The 19,610-nt window shown below is 46.6% G+C and overlaps 2 protein-coding genes across 2 annotated transcripts in view; both read right to left on the reverse strand.

The window, feature by feature from the left end:
• LOC104026899 (L-threonine 3-dehydrogenase, mitochondrial) overlaps window positions 1-19,610 on the reverse strand; it is a 168,055-nt gene that overhangs the window by 55,112 nt on the left and 93,333 nt on the right. The window lies entirely within an intron of this gene.
• The window catches only part of BLK (BLK proto-oncogene, Src family tyrosine kinase), a 36,251-nt gene that overhangs the window by 9,708 nt on the left and 6,933 nt on the right, over window positions 1-19,610 (reverse strand). Inside the window, exons 2-7 of the mRNA XM_009488940.2 lie at window positions 18,455-18,557; window positions 16,284-16,332; window positions 10,272-10,365; window positions 9,138-9,236; window positions 7,796-7,899; window positions 353-502 (exon numbers count right to left, since the gene is read on the reverse strand). Coding sequence (XP_009487215.2) covers window positions 353-502; window positions 7,796-7,899; window positions 9,138-9,236; window positions 10,272-10,365; window positions 16,284-16,332; window positions 18,455-18,557 — 599 coding nt within the window. The remainder of the gene's footprint in view (window positions 1-352; window positions 503-7,795; window positions 7,900-9,137; window positions 9,237-10,271; window positions 10,366-16,283; window positions 16,333-18,454; window positions 18,558-19,610) is intronic.

The following is a 19,610-nucleotide window of genomic DNA, read 5'->3' on the forward strand; positions in this document are numbered from 1 at the left end:
TCAATGAAAGGAAAAAGCTCAAAGGGAGCCACAGAGAAGCAGATTCTTCTGCCCAGCAAGTCCAAACCCTGCTTCCAAAGCATATCTCCTGTATGGATATACATTCAGCATTCATCTCTTTCCTTTCCTGATGGGAGATGCTCCCTGGTTATAGGGTAGTAGACAGAGCTCACCCTCGCAATGCCCTAGGATGAAAGATAGGACATGGGTGCCCAAGTTCTGCTTGGAGAAGCACGCCTTGCCCATGAGAGTAGATGGAGTGATGGTAGTGGCTAGTAAGCCTGTCCTCCCTCTGTCCACATTCCCACCTTCTGCTAGGAGACAAACCCATTAGGGGAGGCAAACAACTTACGGCTGTAATGATGGATTAGCTCTGGCAGGCTGGAGAAAGTCATCCTGGGGGAGATGTAATACCCCCCACCATCTAAGGAGCGGATCCTGTAGTGTTTGATGATGTCACCATGAGCAGAGTTACTGTCTCTCACGGACAAGGAATAGGCACCTGGATAATGAACAGAAGCGAGAAGTATGAGGACAAGTAGGACCTGACCCAGGGACCAGCTACATCCTCTTTCCTTGCCTGCGTGCAGCCGCAGACATTTGTCCTAGCCCTTGCTGATGCCTTCTCAGGGCAAGTGCCACCAGACTGCAAAGCTACAAACTTCCCTCTCTCCAAGGCAAGTGGAGAAGATAAAGGTTCATCAGAGCTTAACTGGGGCTGTCGAGGCTTGGCTGAGTAAGACCTGCCCATGCCATGGCCAACAGCCCCAAAGAAGGAACATGGCAAGCCATAGCACATCTCCAGCCAGAGCAATCAGACACACCTTAGGTCATGATGGTCTTGCCACAGCTCCACATTTCCTGTCTGAGCCCTGTCAACCCCACCATCTCATCTGGACGAAACAAGTGACTGCAGTCTCACCAGTTTGTCCAAACACAGGACTGACAAGAAGCTGAACTACCCCATTGCACAAACAGGATTTCGGTTAGTGGGAGAGTTATGGTCAAGAGATATGTGTCCTTTCTCAGCATTATCCAAGGTACCCATGTCCCTGTTATCCCCTATAACCCTTGTGCCAAGGTCAGTGGTTCAGCTGGGAGGTACAGAAGGAGGTATGGGAGAAGGGTGCAGGAGAATTGCCTTGTTCAGCCATAAACTTGTGACTGTGGCTAAACCACATCTAGATTCAGGTGCCTTTTGACCTCAAGGGAGCTACTGAACGATCTGCTGTTCCAATCTGCTATTGTCTCCTTATAATGAGTTTATAAGCTAAACCATGTTCTGTTTGTTCGTTTGTTTTCACAAAAACATCACTAGATGTTGCTACAGAGCAGCAACTTCCAGCCTATGTCAGTGTAAATTTCAATACAGCTTTGCAACTTTTTTTTTGTTTTTTCCCCTTTGTCTGGATCATATTTCCACAGTAAGTTGTTATAAGACTGCTGGGCTGTTAGAAGTCTAATACGTCACCTGGGTTGACAGGCTGCCTTTTTTAATGTTTGAAAAGGTGAGGCTATATATGTTAAAAAGTATGTATCTGTCATGTAGGATCATAAGCAGAAGTGGGACCTTCCACAGTGACTCTGAAACTCTAATCCTGCATGCGAGGGGAAAGTTTAGTAACATATAACTCTCACTGGCTGATGTTTCTCTGTCGCCACACCAGCAGTTCCCTACGCTGCGGCTGGAAAACATTTGCATTTTTAAAGCATAACAAAAGAAAACCACCTTTATGAATATTTGCTCTGTTGCAGTGATTATAAATCTTCACGAGCAGGATTTGGGAGAGTGTAAAGTTTTTCCTAGCTCTAGCAGTTGTTTTGGGGGGGACTGCCTTTCTGCAGAGGCCAGACTATGAGATATGGTGGCATAATGCTCACAAAAGACCTGCTGGTTTAAATGCAGAGCCAGGGAACCTCAAGACTGGAAGCACACAGCCTCAGCGTGGTGGGCTGTTTCTCAACAGAGGTTGCTCTTCTGAAACTCTCCTTCACCATGAATGTTGGGCAGAAGACAGACCTGAGAAGCCCTTTCGGCTCTATCACTCCTGCAGCTGAACCTCTGAGAAGCAGCCCTGCAGCATCTTCAACAGGGCAACAAAAATCTTCAGGGAAGGACAAGGGAATGGCTCATTTTTGCAGTCTACGTCTCAGTGACCAAAGGTCGCTACACAGCTAAGGGTGTCTTTCCCAGGGAGTGATCTTTGGTCCCTGGTGTGTGTAGAGAGGTGTTGATATGACTTGTGTTTGCAGTGCTCAGCAGAAGTCCTTCTAGAGTGGATTAGTCACGTTCACACTCCCTAGCACTTGGCCCCAGACCTCCTCTGGCTCCTCTGTGGTACCTACGTGGCCCTAAGTTGCAAGTAACAACAACAACCACTACCAACAACAACCCAACAACAATAATAATAATAGACAATTATAAACTTATAAATAATAACTTATATAATAATAAACGTACACAAGTTATTATTATTATTATTTACTTCTATTATTGTAGTTGATTATGATGTTATTTTAATTCCAAAGTGATTGAAATAACGTGCAGGCCAGGCTGCAGCCCATTAGACTTGGGCTTATACGGCCCAAGTCTAAGAGGGTGCTTTGCATGCCTGGGACGTGGCTTAGGGTATGCGTGGGATTTTTACAACGCACGGCCTGCTAGAGGATGGAGCCAAACGTAGTGTGAACCCAGCTGTACTGACGACAGACAGCGTTGCAGAAGGGAGTGCAGGAATTAATGACTAACATGTGTGCAAGTGGATGCTTGGGGGCCGAGACTCAGCAGAGAAGAGGAGACCCGAGCTGTTTGTTAGCGTGGTTGCACCCAAAATGCCTGCTCTCCCTGCAGGACCTCCTCCTCAGACCCCACTGACCCTGTAAACCCTCCTGCAACTTTCAAACCAGTGACATGCAGCATGCAGAGGTGACAGGGTCTCCAGGCACCCTCCAGGCCAATCTATCAGCTGCCTACTACCAGCATTAATACTTATCCCGTCATTAGAGCTAATGACTGTATTTCACTGAAGTCAGAGTTTAGTCTGCTGGAGTGAGTGGGGTAGAGCTTTCCCTGTCATTCATCATGGCTGATCACTGTTCCCTTGGGAGCTGCAGCGTAAAGGCAAAGCACTAGGGCTGAAAAGCTTCAAATCTCTCTTCTCCCACTGACAGCAGCAAATGAAAAATGGGAAGCGGAGCCAGACAGACGGCAGAACTCCTAATCTCCCCAGATGATAGCCAGGATGGCCGAAAGGAGTTTCTGCTCCTCAGCCACAAGGGACATTTTCCTGTCCTATAGTCCTGCATTGCATCCCACCACAGAGCTGGGCTAACACACAGAGGTCAACGCCTGCACTCAACACCAGCTCAGAGCAGTGTGAGCACAACCAAATCTCACCCTGGGCAGCTCTGGGTGTCAGACCCTCTTGTTCTGGGTCTGGGATCCCCAAACCATCCCACAAGGGCTTTCAGGTCCTTTCTGTTCAAAGGGTGGCAAGTGGCAAGTTTCATATGGGAAAGAGCAACAGAAGATGTAAAGTGTGGGATTCAACTTCACATCATACCTAGGGCTGATTCAGTTGCCTAAACACAGGTGTCTGGTACCACTTGAGATGCTCTGGGACATCTCCATGGGCTTGGCAGACGTGGTACAAAACCACACCTTCTAGTGGAGCACCTGGAGATGGCTCCAAGATGTTCAGGGTTTGGCAACCAAATCAAGCCCCACTGGCTACAGAAGTTGCTCAGGCAACTACCGCATGTGATATCTACATTTTGATGCCCACATCTCAGACGGGGTCCAACTTCCACGTTGCACATGTGGCATCTCCTGTTCCTACAGGTCTCATCAGGCTCTTAAGTCCTTCCTGATGGGAAATGCAGGAGCTCAGCTGGGTATGGCGGCTGAGCTCGGCGAGGTCCCTCCTGCCGGGAGCACAGACACAGCAGTCTTGCTGTGAGCCAAGAGTTCGTGACTCGGCACAGCTGTGCGGCTGCATTCCCGCAGGTTTTATAACGATTATTACTTTGGGGGAAGATTTGTTTATTTCCAGAAGCTTCGGCAAGGCTAGCTCTCCACCGATGATTTCACTGCTGGTCTGCTTCCCACACTGTCTCGACAAGGACCCATCTTCCCAGGATGTTGAATGTGCCTTTCATGGCCTCTGCAAAATGTTGGCTGGAAAATGAAGCCCCCAGGTTTGCAGACCTTCAGTATCTTTAACCATGAGCAAAACAAGACACTGCTTAGGATGGGCTGTGAGTAGGTGCTGCTCTTAGGCAGGGTGCAGAATGCATCCCACTGTGGCTGAGACAACCCAATATGAGACAATCACCCTCTAGTGCATGCAGCTAAGGGAGCTACTGTCCTTAGCTCACTCAGTGCTCAGCCCTGATGGTCAGATGTTGCTGGTGATGTGCATACTGAATGAAAATATACATCATGGAGGAGGAAAATAGGAAGAACCTGTGGGGTTTGAAGGGCAGGGTAAATTCCATGGCATTGCTCTGGACATCTTGTGGTGGGTCACAGGGTACTTTACATTAGTGAACTCAGCTTCATGGCATGTTTGGAGATGTGAGGCTTTCTCTTTTCCCCTTCTCTTTAGAGAGGAGGAAGCTGTGGTTAAGACATTTGATAACGGTGTCACCATGGCCACTCAGGCAGTCTAAGATACAGGGTATTCAGGTAGGAGCTGAATGCATAGGATGATTCAGAGAAGGATGAGGTGTTTGAAGGAATGACAGCTGTATTTTGAGACAGAACACTAAATATCAGAAAAGGCACAGGTGAGACTCACATTTCAGAGCAGAAGCTGATCTCTGACCATTTGGGACTAACATGGGACTTTCATGGAGTGGAACACGCCACATCTGCAAATGCAGAATATCACACACCTCCAGCTAAGTCTGCTTCTAGCTAGCAGAGACAAGACATTAAAGACTAGGTCTAGCCTGGTTATTTCTCCTTGAATCTCAGGACTCCACCACCTCTGTCCACGCCTCATGTGAACTAGACCCAACCACGCTCCAGAGAATTGCAAGGAATGATTTCATCCTGCTAGCAGAAGCAGGGGACAATTGTCTTGAGCAGGTATAGGGAAATGTCTGATCCTATCCACATGTGGCATCTAGAGGTGCCACAAAGACTAGGATCATGTGTGGACAGAGGGCCTCACCCCTTCTTAACCCTTCAGATACAATGCACAAGTGTCTGCTGGGCTTGTGCATGGCACGTGTGTTGCTCCCTACCCTTCCTGGGTGCAATGCACAGTCATGCCAGCTACCCAAATATCCCAGCAAACAAAAGGGAGAGTGGGAAGGGGATAAACAGAAGAGCATCATGTGGTGACTAGTCCAAGCCTGATCATTTGAAAGGCACTGCAAATGCAGTGGGGAAACCAATATACAAGCAGAACAAGTCACTTGTAAAGGGAAATGCTTAGAAACAAGCTTCTTCAATGTTTCCTGACCTGAATGTTCCCTAAAAATTCTAAAAACTGCAAATCCGCATGGGCAGCAGCCCTCCTACTTGGCATCGGCTCAGCAGGGACATGTGGAGGTGAGCCCAGGCATGGGCCGGGGAAAAGGTCAAAGTAGGCTGCTCTAATGTTAACACCACACCCCTGCCTGATGGCTGGAGGGAGAGGGCTACAGGAAGATGAGCATCTTGTTGCCCCACTTGGCACACTAGATATCACACCAGTTCAAGACCAGCACTCCATTTTGACTCTATTTGTCAAATTCTGCTGTTGGAGGTGGCTGGAATGTTCAGGTCTGCAACACAGCCAGGGCTCAGACTACATCTGTGAGTAAACTACACCATGCCAGAGCCTGCTTTCTAGCCTTGGGGTCACATCCACACCATGAAACTCTCTCAGCCTCCGAAACAGGGTGACTGCACTCAAACTGATTATTAGGAATGGTGCCTGGTTGATGCCAGGACAAAATCTGCAGAGACTGTGTGGCTGACCCAGCTGTCGCATCTAGGCTCTAGGACAATTTAATTTACTGGTAATGATGTAGCCACAGAGGAAGGGAAAGACACTGCCTTGGAGACCTCCCATGTGAATGGGGGAAAACAGAGACAAGAAAGAAAGGAGATGCTACTGTAGGCAAGAACTAGTTGCAAAATGGAGGATCCAGTCTATCTGTTCCCACTCTTACTGTTTGGCCAGGGCCTTGTGGAAACATTTGGGAAGCAAGTCAAGGAAAAGAAGGTCCCATATTACTTTGGATGGATGCTTGTCCTGGTTTCAGCTGGGATAGAGTTAATTTTCTTCCTAGTAGCTGGCATAGTGCTGTGGTTTGGATTTAGGATGAGAATAATGCTGGTAACACACTGATGGTTTAGTTGTTGCTAAGTAGTGCTGACACCAGTCAAGGACTTTTCAGCTTCCCATGCTCTGCCAGGTGCACAAGAAACTGGGAGGGGGCACGGCCAGGACAGCTGACCCAAACTGCCCAAAGGGCTATTCCATACCTTATCATGAGCTCAGTATAGAAACTGGGGGGAGTTGGCCAGGGGGCAGCGATCGCTGCTTGGGAACTGGCTGGGCATCAGTCAGTGGGTGGTGAGCAGTTTCATCACTTGTTTTTCCTGGGTTTTGTTCCTCTTTTTTTTGTTTTCCTTTTCACTACATTTTTTTTTTTTCAATTATTAAACTGTTCTTATCTCAACCCATGAGTTTTCTTTCTTTTGCCCTTCCAATTCTCTCCCCCATCCCACCATCATGGGGGGAGTGAGCGAGTGGCTGTGTGGGGCTTAGTTGCCGGATGGGGTTAAACCACAACAATGCTCCAAGTCTCTACTGATCTAGTAGGAAGGCACAAACCACCTTTTCCCATGCGGCAAGGAAAGACTCTTACATCCATTTCATAGGAAAGAAACCAAAGCACAGCAAGACTGAAGTACTTTCCTGAACTACTGTAAGGAGCTGGTTTAGAGCAGAACCATGGGACTGCCATGAGCATCATTTCCTCCATGCTCTAAACACACCTGCTGGGCCAGAGGATGCAAGGAAAGAAGAGTAGAAAAGAAACAATATGAAAATCCCATGCAACAACCTAACCTAGTTTCCAGACTGTCTACAAATTAACAGCACAGAACAAAGAAGTTGCAGTTACACCATTAACTATTATGGTTAATCACTATACCACTGCCCGAGAGAAGTGACCACAATGCTCTGTCCTTTCCATCCTCACTGGGTCATCTCTTCAAAAGCCAGACACGTTCATAGGGAAGGAAAATGGATGAAGTTCACCTTTCCTGCTCCAGTCAGTTCCCTTCCAAAAGTCCTGGTTTGCATCAATTCCCCCTGCTACAGACTATCAGGAAAAACATGTTTCCTCTGGGAACATGTTTCACCAAAAGACTTTTTCCAAAATTCTGCAAGTTTCTGCTGCAAGCAGGAGAAATGCTTTTTCAAGAGTGCATAGAAGAGTCTCCATTTGCCAAAAAAGTAACATTTCCTTGGGGAGAAAAGGAAAAGAAACCCCCTAGACATTGTTTGGAAAGTCTTTTCTGCTTATCTGTGTTCCTGCATCTCTGCCACAAACTGTGGTGACAAGAGCTAACCTTACCACAGCCTGAACTATGCATACGAGTAACATCATGAGCAAAACTTTGCCCTCCAAATCCCCAGCTTGCTTCTACTGCCCTGCTGAGCCTAGCAAGCGCTATTTTGCCCAGCCAGATCCAAGAAATGCTGACATGGCTGAACTTTGCAGCTCAGGTCTGAAAGGTTTTCCAAGCCATGGCAATAATGAGGAGTTTTCCTTGCTCTGTGTATCTCACCTTGGTTGGTTTCACTCTCTCGGACAAGGAAAGAACCAACTTTGTTACCAGAAGACAACAGCAGCCGTTCAGCATCTTTTCTGCTCAGAGTTTTAAAATACCACCTGGGAGACAGAAAAGGCAAAATCATTATTTGAAAAGGAAAAGCTCTAAAAAAAAGCAAATTCTTTCCAGTTAGTTCATTTCTTTTACCATTACACTCTGAAACTGGGGGTTGTTTTTATCAGCAAATAGTTTCTGATCTGCTGGAAAGTGCCAGTAATAGACTGTTTTCAGTAGATTAACACCAGATTTTGGTCACTTTGGGCTTGTTTCACAGCCTAGCAATTCATCCAGAACAGAGAGTAGATGGTATGTGTGGTACCCTGTACATGAGAGGTGCAGGCTCAGTCAGAGCACAGCCTCTGAGGCACGCAGGGAGCCATGGCTCGCTTGGCAAAGTGAGTAAGCCCTGAGCAGTGCCCATGCAGGCTGCGTAAAAAGCAGATACGTAGGCTGGAGGCTAAGCATAGGGTGCCCATAGCCATTTAAATGTACTCTTTGGATACAAAGATCATTTATGTCCCAACCACGTTTCTGTGTGCTGTTACATATTTGCCGAATTTAGTGGTGGTTGGGTCCCTCCAAGAGGAGACTGCAAGCAGGGCTGATCATTTATAGCTGAATGCCATGGAGGAGAATAAGTCATGGAAACAATTTCTTCTGTTGCTTTTATTACAGGCATAATAAACCCTTTTGGCTCAACTCTCTCTTACCATCCTCTTTGCAGGGAGCCAAACACGAAGGCTGCATCTGGGCTAATGAAACAAACAACACCAGGCTGTGGGTCTGGGCACTGGCACTCATTTGTCTGCCCCTTTATAATGTTGGTGTGGTCCCTGGCACACCCAAGACCTGGATCAATGTACCCTTCCTGAGTGATCCCTAGTCCCAGTCTGCATACAGACACCCTCTTGGAGGCTGAGGAAGTTTAACAGTATGTGCGTGGGTGAAATGATCTGGTGAGGCCAGAGGATGGTCCCTGGCACTGCTAATTTACCAGTGCAAACATAACCTTTATATTCTTTCCCCCAGAATCATGTTTTCCGTGGTGGGTGCAATCAATGGGACAGGAGCCTTTGCCCACTTTCCCCATAGCAACCTCATCTTCCCTGCTCTGCACCCACATGGCGCTTAAAACTTCTCCTGAACATTTGGGCAGCATTGCTGGGGGTGATGAAAGACCTCTTGCCATCCAGCTCAGCAATGACATCTTCCTGCCATCAAGGAAAGCTGTTCCCAAAGCTTGTTGAGAGAATGGGCACCGCATTAGTGTTCACCATCCATAAGCTTATGCACTTACTTTTCTTCTTCCAAACTGTCCACTTGCGCGACGAAGTTACTGGGGATGTAGCCTTTCCTCCCGCTGCTGAGGGATTTTGCCAACCACCACTCCCCCTCGCTGCAAAGCAAGCAGAAGAAAAAGCATGAGTGCCTGGAGGAGCTTTCATGACAAGTTAAGGCTGTAGGGACAGCATGGTTTCTGGGGTTTTGAGCACCGCAAATGGGCCAGCACTGCTTATATCCACTCTACAGGTCCCTTTCATAGGACAACCTCCAGGTGCAAGGCTGTTGGTCTCTCAGGGACTTCTGGAGGTGACAGTCTTTTTCCATGAATGCAGAGGAAGCTCAGAGTGACCACACTCCTGACCTCTGCTATGCACCCCAGGTGAGAGCAGGGAAATCTGGGTCACCGTGGGTTTATTTTGTCTCTTGTATAGGGACATCGGAGCTCCTTTCTGCTCTTTCCTTCATCTCCCAGACACCCCACTGCTTTGCTCTCCCACCACTGACTCAGCCACCAGCCGTGACCAAAAGCCATCCCCACCAGCAGTCTCCACTGCCCCGTGGGTCCCAGCCCACGGCATCTGGGTGAGAAATGTCACCACTGGAGGCCACCTCACAGAGAGGTCAAGGATGGAGCAGCCCTACAAGGCCAAATGACCGGGGGACCCAAGCCCACCTCTGTCCTGTTATGGACCAGGCAGATGAACTGTCTGCTGCCTCTTCTCTTGCGGGTTTGAGAAGAAGGTGAAATGAAACGATGCATGCCCCTGGCTCGATTCTGTCCTTTCCTCTGACTACACCCAACCCACATCCTTTGCAAAAGCACTATCAGCACAAAATACGAAACAGGAGCTAGGTTATTGTTGTTATTTATGCTATTTCTGCTCCCACGCACACCGGCAGTGAAGAAGGTCCCAGTAGTATGCATGCAGGGACGCTACCTGACCCCAAAGTACCCGTAACCCAAGGAAAGCATGAGAGTGTCACATTCTCCACCTTGCAGGGAGTACCCAGAGTCACACTCTGCAGCAAATCTAAGACACATGCTTAGCTCTGGTGAGCTGCAAATTGGTGTCTGACCCCAAGGCCCCCCTTTTCCCAGCCACACCATGCTCGTCTTTGAACCTCCCTCTGGCAGCAGGTCACTTACTTGGAGAGGACTTGGAGTTTCTCGCCCTTGACCAGCTGCAGGTCACGGTCACTTGAGGCAGCAAAATCGTACAGTGCAATCACAACAAAGTTATCTGAAAGAAGCAGCAGCACTACTGAATCCAACCTGTTCCTTGCCAGGGCGGTGATGCACACCCAGGTGTATGGCAGGGCATTTCACCCCCCTGCACACAGGGGCTGTCACCCCCCGCGTCCCCCAAAAGCCGAGCTTTCCACCAACCCAACTTTCCTGCCAACCACAACCACTGCTCGGGAACTAACACTGGTTCACCAAAGTGTTTCCCGTGTATGCATTTTTAAAGCACTCCAGACACCTTTCCACAAAACCCAGAGAGTCAACAAGAAAAAAGGTTTTGTGTGGAATAAGAAGCATCATAAATAACCTGTCAGTGTTTGGCCTGAGTTTTACATAGCGGTAAATGAAAACTGCTGTAGCAACGTTTCCCAGGGTAGCTCTGCAAGTTGTCTCAAAAAGATGAGGCTTTCTTGATTGAAAAATATCTAAAGTCAACTCAGTTTCTGTTATCCAAGCCCATTGCTAGGATTTAACTCTCCCTCCAGATGTTCTAGACTCAGACTGTATCTTGCCATCCCTTTTACACACTGTTCCTTGCAGATGTGCCACCATGTTTAAGTCACACTGATGCTTTTGACCCAGCACCTCTACAGCACGTGATTGCTCTGCTCAGCTGAAATTCCCAAGGGAGCGGTGGAGGCTCCAGGATCCGCTTCCCCCTCCCTGGCCCTGATGCACTTTAGATGCTCTGAACTACAAAACTGATGCTGTGTGTCTCCCGTTTCGCTTGCAACACACCTGGGCCAAGGCTGTGAGCGCGTCTGTGTCCCCATCCCCTACCCTAACACGTTGCTTTTACTCCAGCCATGTTGGTCAAGCCTAAATTTTGACACAGCCAAATGAACTTTCGCTCTCTGGTGCGTGCGAGCCGTGCTGCGCGTGGCAAAGCTGCTGCCTGGTACTTGTGCTGCGAGGCTGCTAACCCACCCTGGGGCAGATCTCTGTGGGCTGGAGCTGAATCGCTCTGTTTGCATGCCTGGGTTGTGCCGGTGCTGCTGTCGGAGAGGCTGTGCAACCGTTCACATGTGCTCTGCAGGCTCGCAGCTACTGAAGCAGAAATGAGGAGCTATTTTGGGGCAGATCAAACTTTATAAAGAGGATCGGCACACGCACACAAAACCAAAATTAAGCCAAAACACAATGGTGAAAAACAAAGAGAGAAAAAGAAAAATAAAGTTAAAAAGAAAAAGGAAAAGGAAAAGGAAAAGGAAAAGAAAAAGGAAAAGAAAAAGAAAAAGAAAAAGAAAAAGAAAAAGAAAAAGAAAAAGAAAAAGAAAAAGAAAAAGAAAAAGAAAAAGAAAAAGAAAAAGAAAAAGAAGAAAAAAGAAAAAAAAGAAAAAAAGAAAAAAGAGAAGAAGAAAAAGAAAAAGGAAAAGGGGAAAAAAGAAAAAGGAGACCATTTGCTGCAGAAAGGTTTTAGCTTGTATACAGCCTAATTAATGCACCGAGAGCTATGGACGGTCTATTATTAGCATTTTTCAAAACAGACTGTCAAGCCACTGTGTGACCTTTTCAAATAATGTCCCCAGCAAGAGAGGCAGACTGGCCCTTTGTCATCACAAGATAACATGTCTCTGGGGCAACTTGGGTTTTGTGTCTGTGCAAAGCCTGGCTGCTGCTCTGCTGGCGATTTATTGGAGAGGAGGGAGGAGAAAGGGTCAGTGTGGGAGGAAATGGAGCTGTGTAAACTGAAGCCCCGAGCAGTTTTCTTCAGGCTTGAGAGGAGGGACTTGGAGATCCATGAGAGGTTTCAGCAGAGCCTGACTCTCTCCTGTGTACGGGGGAAAGGATGATCAGTCACAAGGGAGAATGCTCTGAAGTCTTAAAATAGCTTACACGACTGGGGGCTTCCCCTTCGGGGATCTCAAAGTGTTTGGCATTAGCAAAGCACCCAAACTCTTTTTGCCTCCTTGAGAAAGTTGTTATCATACAGCTTCTCTGACATGAAAAGGTTTTGGGCATGTGCCTACTGCAAGGTGTCCACAACAAACATGCTCATCCACATGCACCATCCTGCTCCTCTTGAAAGGAAAAAAATACAGGGGTTACACTTTTGCTTTGAAAAATCCAAGCAAATGTGTAACCATCAAGCACAGAGTGGCTGTGTATTCCAGAAAACAAAATGAAAAATGTAGTTTTGATCTACGAAGCAACTGACATAAGTACCAATAAATGAAACAAAATACAAAAAGGAGAGAGGAAGAAAGAAAAAGAGCAAATATATCAGGGACAAAAAGGTTTTTATGTGCTGAAAAAATATGATCACCTCTTATCCCCTTCTCAACGTAGGTGTTGAGAAACACCACACACTTAAGTGAGCCAGAAGAAAAGCTCTCTCTGCTCAAGCCAGCAAGGCTCGCTGTCTCATGATGAAAGTGACTCTTCCCGTCTCTCAGGCTGTCACCCCACTGAGAAACAGCGTCGATAATACTTTCTTGGCCTATTTGATCAAGTTAGGTCGTGAGTGACTCTACAGCAGAGAAGCCGTCGGGGCTGCTAGGAATGACTGCTTTGCAGATAATGCTAGCAGCCCGGAGACTTTGATGGCGAGCCAAATACATCTTGGCTCAGAGCTGCTGTCAGGAAAGTTAGATACCAGCTTGGTTTGCAGAGGCTGAGTGCCAGTTTGATGGCTTAATAGAAATGATTCAACCAGTCTTCCCACCGCTGCCCCGTCATGAATGGGAGGTATTTGCAACCATCCCATGGCTACAGAGCCAGGCTGAGATGGTGCCAGCGTCCCCCAGAGGACCATGAATTGGTTTAGAGCCATGCTAGGATGGCCGTGGGGTAAATGACAACTCGCAGCTCATGTGTTGGCCAGCTGGGTGCACTGAACTCTGAGTTACTGCTGCTGAAAATGGGTCCAGCTTTCTGTTTCGGCTTGGCACGGGCTGGTTCACGAAGGTAAATGTGTGCTAGAAAAGCATGCCTTCAAAACACACAGCTGCTGGTGGCACTCCGGCCTCGTTGATGCTATCACCAAGAGGAACGCCATCGGGTCCCATTGGCGGAGATGCAGAAGACTGTGGGCTGGGACTGTTGCATCTCCCAGCTGGTCAGCAAGCCCAGGTGTGACAGCATGGGAGATGTCTCCCGGGATGTCCAGGCTTGCACTCTGAGAGTGCTCTCTGCAAAATACCGTTCTGCCTTGTGTCAAACACAGTGAATATTTTTATAGATAATTTCTGCTTTCCCCATAAAATCGTATCAGACCCAAACTCATAACTTTTTTGTTAGGAAATCTGAACACTTTGGGCAATTCCCTCTAATCTTCCTTCCTCCTTTTGTTTTTGATTGGCAATGCCCATTTTTTATGAGAAGTTTTAATTTCTCATTGAAAAGTCAGCCTTTTCAATAGAAACAACCCCTCCTATTTCCAATTAAGCTCAAAGGCACTTTTCTGGCAGCATTCCTTTCAACCTCAAATCCATATTCAGGAAACAACAACAAAAACGAGTAAGAGCTTTGATGCTAATCTTGAGATGGCTCAAAAGACCTCAATTTCCAGAGCATGCTTAGCTCCCACCCCTGAAAATCGGTCCTATTCATACTATGGTTAGCCAAAAGCAACTGAAAAGAGCTGTAAGAAGTTGCAGTTCCTCAATCAGAAGAAACAGCCTCGCAGAGAGACCGATTCTTTGTGCAGTCGCAGGTTGTTACAATGCCTGAGGACAAACACCCAAAACAACCAGCTCTCTCCATGAGTGGTACTTAAATCCAGTGGTACTTAAATCCAGTGGTATTTAAATCCAGCTGTGAGCAGCTGGCAGGGCAAGGTCAGGGCTTATTCGACCTATCTGCTATGTCTTATCTATCCAATGCAAGCAAACAGCAGCAGCTGTAGCAATGGAGCTGTTGTGTTTGGGAACCACCATCATGGGCCGAGACTTTGATGTGCTGGGAGCTGTAAAGGTGCAGAATTAAAGGTAATTTTTGAGAGATATAGAGATATAGAGCCTATAGAGATAAAAAGCCAATCTTAAAGACATCCTGAGTGCTTAGGGAACCATGGTAAACCGAATGAGGGACTCACACAGTGGAAGAACCCACCCCAAGTGAAAAGTGGACTGGCAATGCTGCTGACACGGCAGTCAAATCCAGAGATATATACTCCTTGCCTACCTTTGTTTTACTTCCATTAAGCTAAATAATGTCAGGAGGAATTAGGCTTTTGTTAACAATAAATAAATAAATAAATAATTTCTGAGGCAGCAGTGAGAAAACTGGAAACTGTGAAACAAGTTGCATAACACCAAGATCAGAAAAAAAAACCTAAAAAAATCAAAATGCAAGGCATGCAAAAAGAAATTTTTTTTAAAAAGCTGAAAGAAAAAGGTTTTGATTTTACATTACATGCCACACTTCCGTAGTAAATAATTTTGTGTGATTGAACTTGAAGTGCTCCCACAGGATATAATTAATCTCTTTGATTTTTTTATATGACTGAGTTGTCTGGATTTTGTGCTTCCTCTATCAATTCACTTGACCTTCCATCTTTCATAAGAATCTCTCAGATATCTCAAATATCTTGCGTGGTTCTTATCAGCCCATTTTGCCACACAGGACAGAGTCAGACATAGCATCATTTCAGGAAACTCAGACACCAGTAGAGAAAAATAAGAAGTTCCCCAGACTGCCAGTGTGAATATTCCTCCAAAACTGGAACTGAACCTAACTAAAATATTTTTGAAAGCTGAAAAATGGCTAACATGGTACCTAATGCATTTTTTAGCATCTTTCCACTTCTGCCTTCTGGCATGAAGCAGAAGTAAAAGCTGCCTCCCTGAAGATAGCTTCTGTTGTGTTTCTCACCAGAGTGAGAAGGTTGATAAAAACCCCGTGAAAAACCAGCAATGTGTGCTCGGTTGTGGAGGTAGGAGGGCACGGCCACTTGGAAATGGGCCATGAAAACAATTTTGCAGAAGAAAGCATGGCTTCTTGAAAAATGGTACTTCCACAGAAACGCACCCCAATTCACATGGTTGAAGAGTTACACCTTCCACAAATTTGATCTCCATAACAAATGTCAATTTTGAAGAACATTTTGATGTTGCAGGAGTTCCTCTGTCTGCCCCATGGCAGAGACCCTCCATCATCATCCATAAGACCTAAGAAGACGTAGGGCTGCTGTTCCACCCATCCTGTTTATTTGTCACCCTACTTTTTCATTTCATCATGTCCTGTCTCCCCTAATCCTACACTTTTGCCCACATAAGGAACTTTTGTGTGTTGCTAACTGCTTTCTTTGAGGCTTCCTCTATTTGTTGCCCTTTTCTAATTCTCTCTATCTCTCTTTCTGTCCTTAATCTGCAAAACTTTTTTGACAGAAATATACACAAGTTGCTGTCGGAGGCTGGGCAGAGGTAGCGGAGGGCTTTCTGCTAAAAGGCAATCATCTACAAAACACCATCTGCGACCCGCAGATAATTGCAGAGGTGGATGAAGCCAACAGTCTCCAAGCAGGGGCTCTGTGTATCCTTATTTTATACTCTTTTCTTTCTTCTCATTCTCTTTGTAGTCTCTCTGGGCTCTCCGATGCCTGCTATTTCCTCTGAAATTTTCAGCTGGCTGGATATAGCATCCCCAAGTTGTCATGCTGGAGACAGGGCAGCAGACAGAGAAATCTCATGCAGTTGATGTCTCAGATCTCACTTTGCTCAGCCAATGAAGGAGTGCTTTTCCCTCTTAATTTCTTTGATGAGCAGGGGAAACTGGCAGCTACAAACAGTTAGTGATGTAAACTGAACCTTCCAAAACACACTGATAAACTCCCCGCCTGGCAATGCTAAAGATACAGAAACCGCATGCCTGTGACATGACGGCTTGTTCTCAAGACATGCTGTTGGGGGACCACCACATTGCAAAACCCCACGGGAAGGCAAAAAAACCCAGCAGTTGAGCTAAGAATCTTACCTTGTACAGAGGCTTGGTTTAGATGAGAGTTGTTGATAAATTGTCTGCCCTTTGGTAGAAATAGAAAGAAAAAAGACGACATTTATTACTTTGCTGTGTTTGCAGGAAGACCTGCTGTCAGATTCACAGATGAGTTGGAGTTTGATCTGGAGCCCACTGTAGTCAGTCAACAGTCCCTGCATCTGGCTCCGTATGTGCTGTGATGGCTTTAACATATCTTGCCATGGTGTGTTCATAGCTGTCTTGACAGTCAGCTTGAATAATCCTTGGCTTCCCCCTCTGAATAAAAGCATAAATCTGCTACCCAGTCATTTAGACCCTGGTCTATCTAACTCTTGTTCACTGATGCCAGATTTCAGATCAATGTGGGATGAGACATGAATGGTCCCATTGAGAAAAGACAATTGCAATATTATTTGAAGCAGAAAACCCGGGATACTCTTTGCCATAATTGTCCCAAGGCTCATGGAATATCCTTTGCTCAAGGATATGTTCAAAAAATGGAGGCAGTGACTATTTAGCAAATTAAACTGCAGCGAGGTACTGCAACTCATCTAGGTGCACTTTAAAAACATTGACATGGTCCCTAGCTTGGTTTGGCCCAGACCCTGAGAGTGGCCAATTGACCACAGAGCACTCTTAATCCGCAGCTGGGACACAACCACCTTGTTTTGTGAGCTGAGAGTTTAATACTATGGAAATGGCCAGGCGAGCTCTGTTGGCCTGTACCCAACTTCAAACCCCAGTCCTGTGATCAGTCCAAGGTACAATACCTAATGACTAAAGTGCCAGGTATTTTTATATATGTGCAAAAGGAGTGACCTACAGATGCTAAATTAAAAACATCTAGTGCTTTCTCTCCACACCACCCTTTGACTCCTACTTAGCAGCAGTGTGGGGTGGGAGAGCTGCTCACCCGCTGCCTTTTCTAATTAAATTGAAAGAAATATCCCCGATATGTGAGAGCTTCGTGCCTGTGGCAAAAAAAAAAAAGAGTGTCAGAAGGTGATTGATGATACCAATTTTACACTGATGGTAGCTCCTCTCCAGTGAGCTAGAGAGAAGGAAATTTAGGAAAAGAACATCTTCTTGGTCAACCTGACATTTGCTGTCCTGAAAGCTGGACTTCATAACGATGGGAGAACTCAGAAATGAAACTAAAGGAGCAAAAAACTTCTCCACCTGTCATCAAAAGCAACGATAGGCAATTCCTCCCCGCCCTCAGAGCTCAAGACCAGAGATGGTTTTCCCATGACAGTTGCATCTAGAGTTTCTCTTGTGCTGGCTGCTGGATGCAGTGCTGACAAGTGCAAGAAAAGAGGAAATGATTTTGTGTCCTCTGTACAGCAACAGACAGATAGACAAAGTGATTTCCAAAGTTTAAACATGGAGTTTGTCATTTGAGGTCTCCTAAATCCTGACCCAGTGTCTTAATGACCAGTGTCCATGCAAGCAGAGGCCATATGAATTCAAAGGGAGCATCAGAAGCTCAGCATTCCTGATTCTCAGCCCACCCCAACACAGATTAGTTGTAGACCCTCTTTAGTGAACCTGTTGTCCTCCCTGATGGTAAAGTTTCCATTGCGGTTTGCAGTTTTGAATCTTAGCCTGAATCTGACCCATCTTTGTGCCGTTTGCAAGTCAGCAACATCAGCTTGGGTTGCAGAGTGCTGAGGGCTGCAGCCCTGCCTATGAGATATGGGGATCAGCTCGGAGGACTCGTGTCCAAGTGATGCAGGGCACACAGGCAGGGGCCTCTTGCACCTTCTCTCCCTGGCCCCTGCCCTTCTCTCGAGTCTATCCCACACAAATAACTGTGCCAGGCTCAACCCAACATAGCCTTTCAGAGCACCACCATTCCTAGGCCACTCAGACAATTCGCGGCCATAACATATCCTCAGAGAGAAAATGGCATCCTTTTTTACAAAGAAAAAACCTAGAGCAAGAAAGTGTTGATTAAACAGTTCACCCCATATTAAGAATCTCCTGGGGGGAAGCCAGGCATAAACATTTGTTTCCTGCCCTTTGAACAACATTTCCCCATTGTTGACCCAGTTTTAGGAAATAGAAGTACTCAAGTTCCTGCTGGCACACACAAGTATTGCCTGCATCACTCCAAACACTAACTGAGCTGTGGAGGACCCCAAAAGGACACAAAACTGGAAACTTACCTTGGGTGGAGCGAGAGGAGGTTTCCTCTTGGTTTTTGGGTGGCTTCCAGAAGTGTGTTTCTCATCGGACATCAGCTGATTTTTGCTTCCAAACAACCCCATCCTGGAAGGAAGACCAGAAATGACTTTTTAATGAGACTGCTCTTGGGAAAAGGTGCAGGCACAGAGGGACAAAACAGTCTTCTCATTCATGAAGAACAAGTTGGAGAAGGGCAGTGGGACAGTGGAGATAAGAGTCTAAAATCATTCCGTCTACAGTCCCCCTACTACCTTGGACGTTGTGAACCCTATAGTTTCCGTTCCCACACAACTCTGGTGTTTCACACTTTGCAGATGAGGCTCAGACCGACACTATAAGTCACCAGAAAAAACCAAGCACAAATAACTGCTTTGGATATGCCCCCTCTCCAATGCAGAGATCCCCAGCTGGCACTGAGCAAACTTGCTCCAGAGCTGGGTGATGGTGATGCCGCACGCATGCACTGTTGGCGGGTTGAAGAAGGGATGCTGAACATCCTGGGGAATATGACTGTGCTGAGCTGTTCAGATGTACCAGAGCTTCAAGAATGTCACATTGTCCGCGGACCAAGACCAAGCTGTACCCATGCTGCTCAGTGCCTTCTGTAGGTGATATCTTTCCCATGCAGCAAGAGCAGCACACAGACGTGTTATCTATCTGCATGGTGCCAGTCCCACTCTTCCTTGTGCTTAAGCAGCACAGACACACACTCAGCTTGTCCATGAAGGTGTGGGTCCTGATGGGACACTTTGGAGGACTGCAAGAAGCTTAGGGAGTCAAATATAGTGTAGCTTGCAACCATCCTGCCTGTAAAGTGTGGGCCTAGGGCTTGACTGGTTTCCATCTGCAGTGCCTTAGTACCTTTTGATGTGCCCTGGGGTCTCACAAGGTGTGGGTCTCCCATACATTGTGGATTATGTTTCCCAACCCCATGTATGTATCTCAGACATTCTGGACACCTTGAGGAACACTAGACACAAATGAATCAAACCCTTTCCACAGGCTATCCTCAGGTTCATACCAGGGTTTCCACACTTGTGCTTGAAGGCTTTTTTAACTTGCAGCCAAGAAATGTAATTTCAGCTCTGGTCAATACTTCTAGCATAATACTGGATTTGGGTAGCCAAGATAGCCAAG

Source organism: Pelecanus crispus, chromosome 3 (assembly GCF_030463565.1).
Source record: "Pelecanus crispus isolate bPelCri1 chromosome 3, bPelCri1.pri, whole genome shotgun sequence".
Taxonomy (NCBI): domain Eukaryota; kingdom Metazoa; phylum Chordata; class Aves; order Pelecaniformes; family Pelecanidae; genus Pelecanus; species Pelecanus crispus.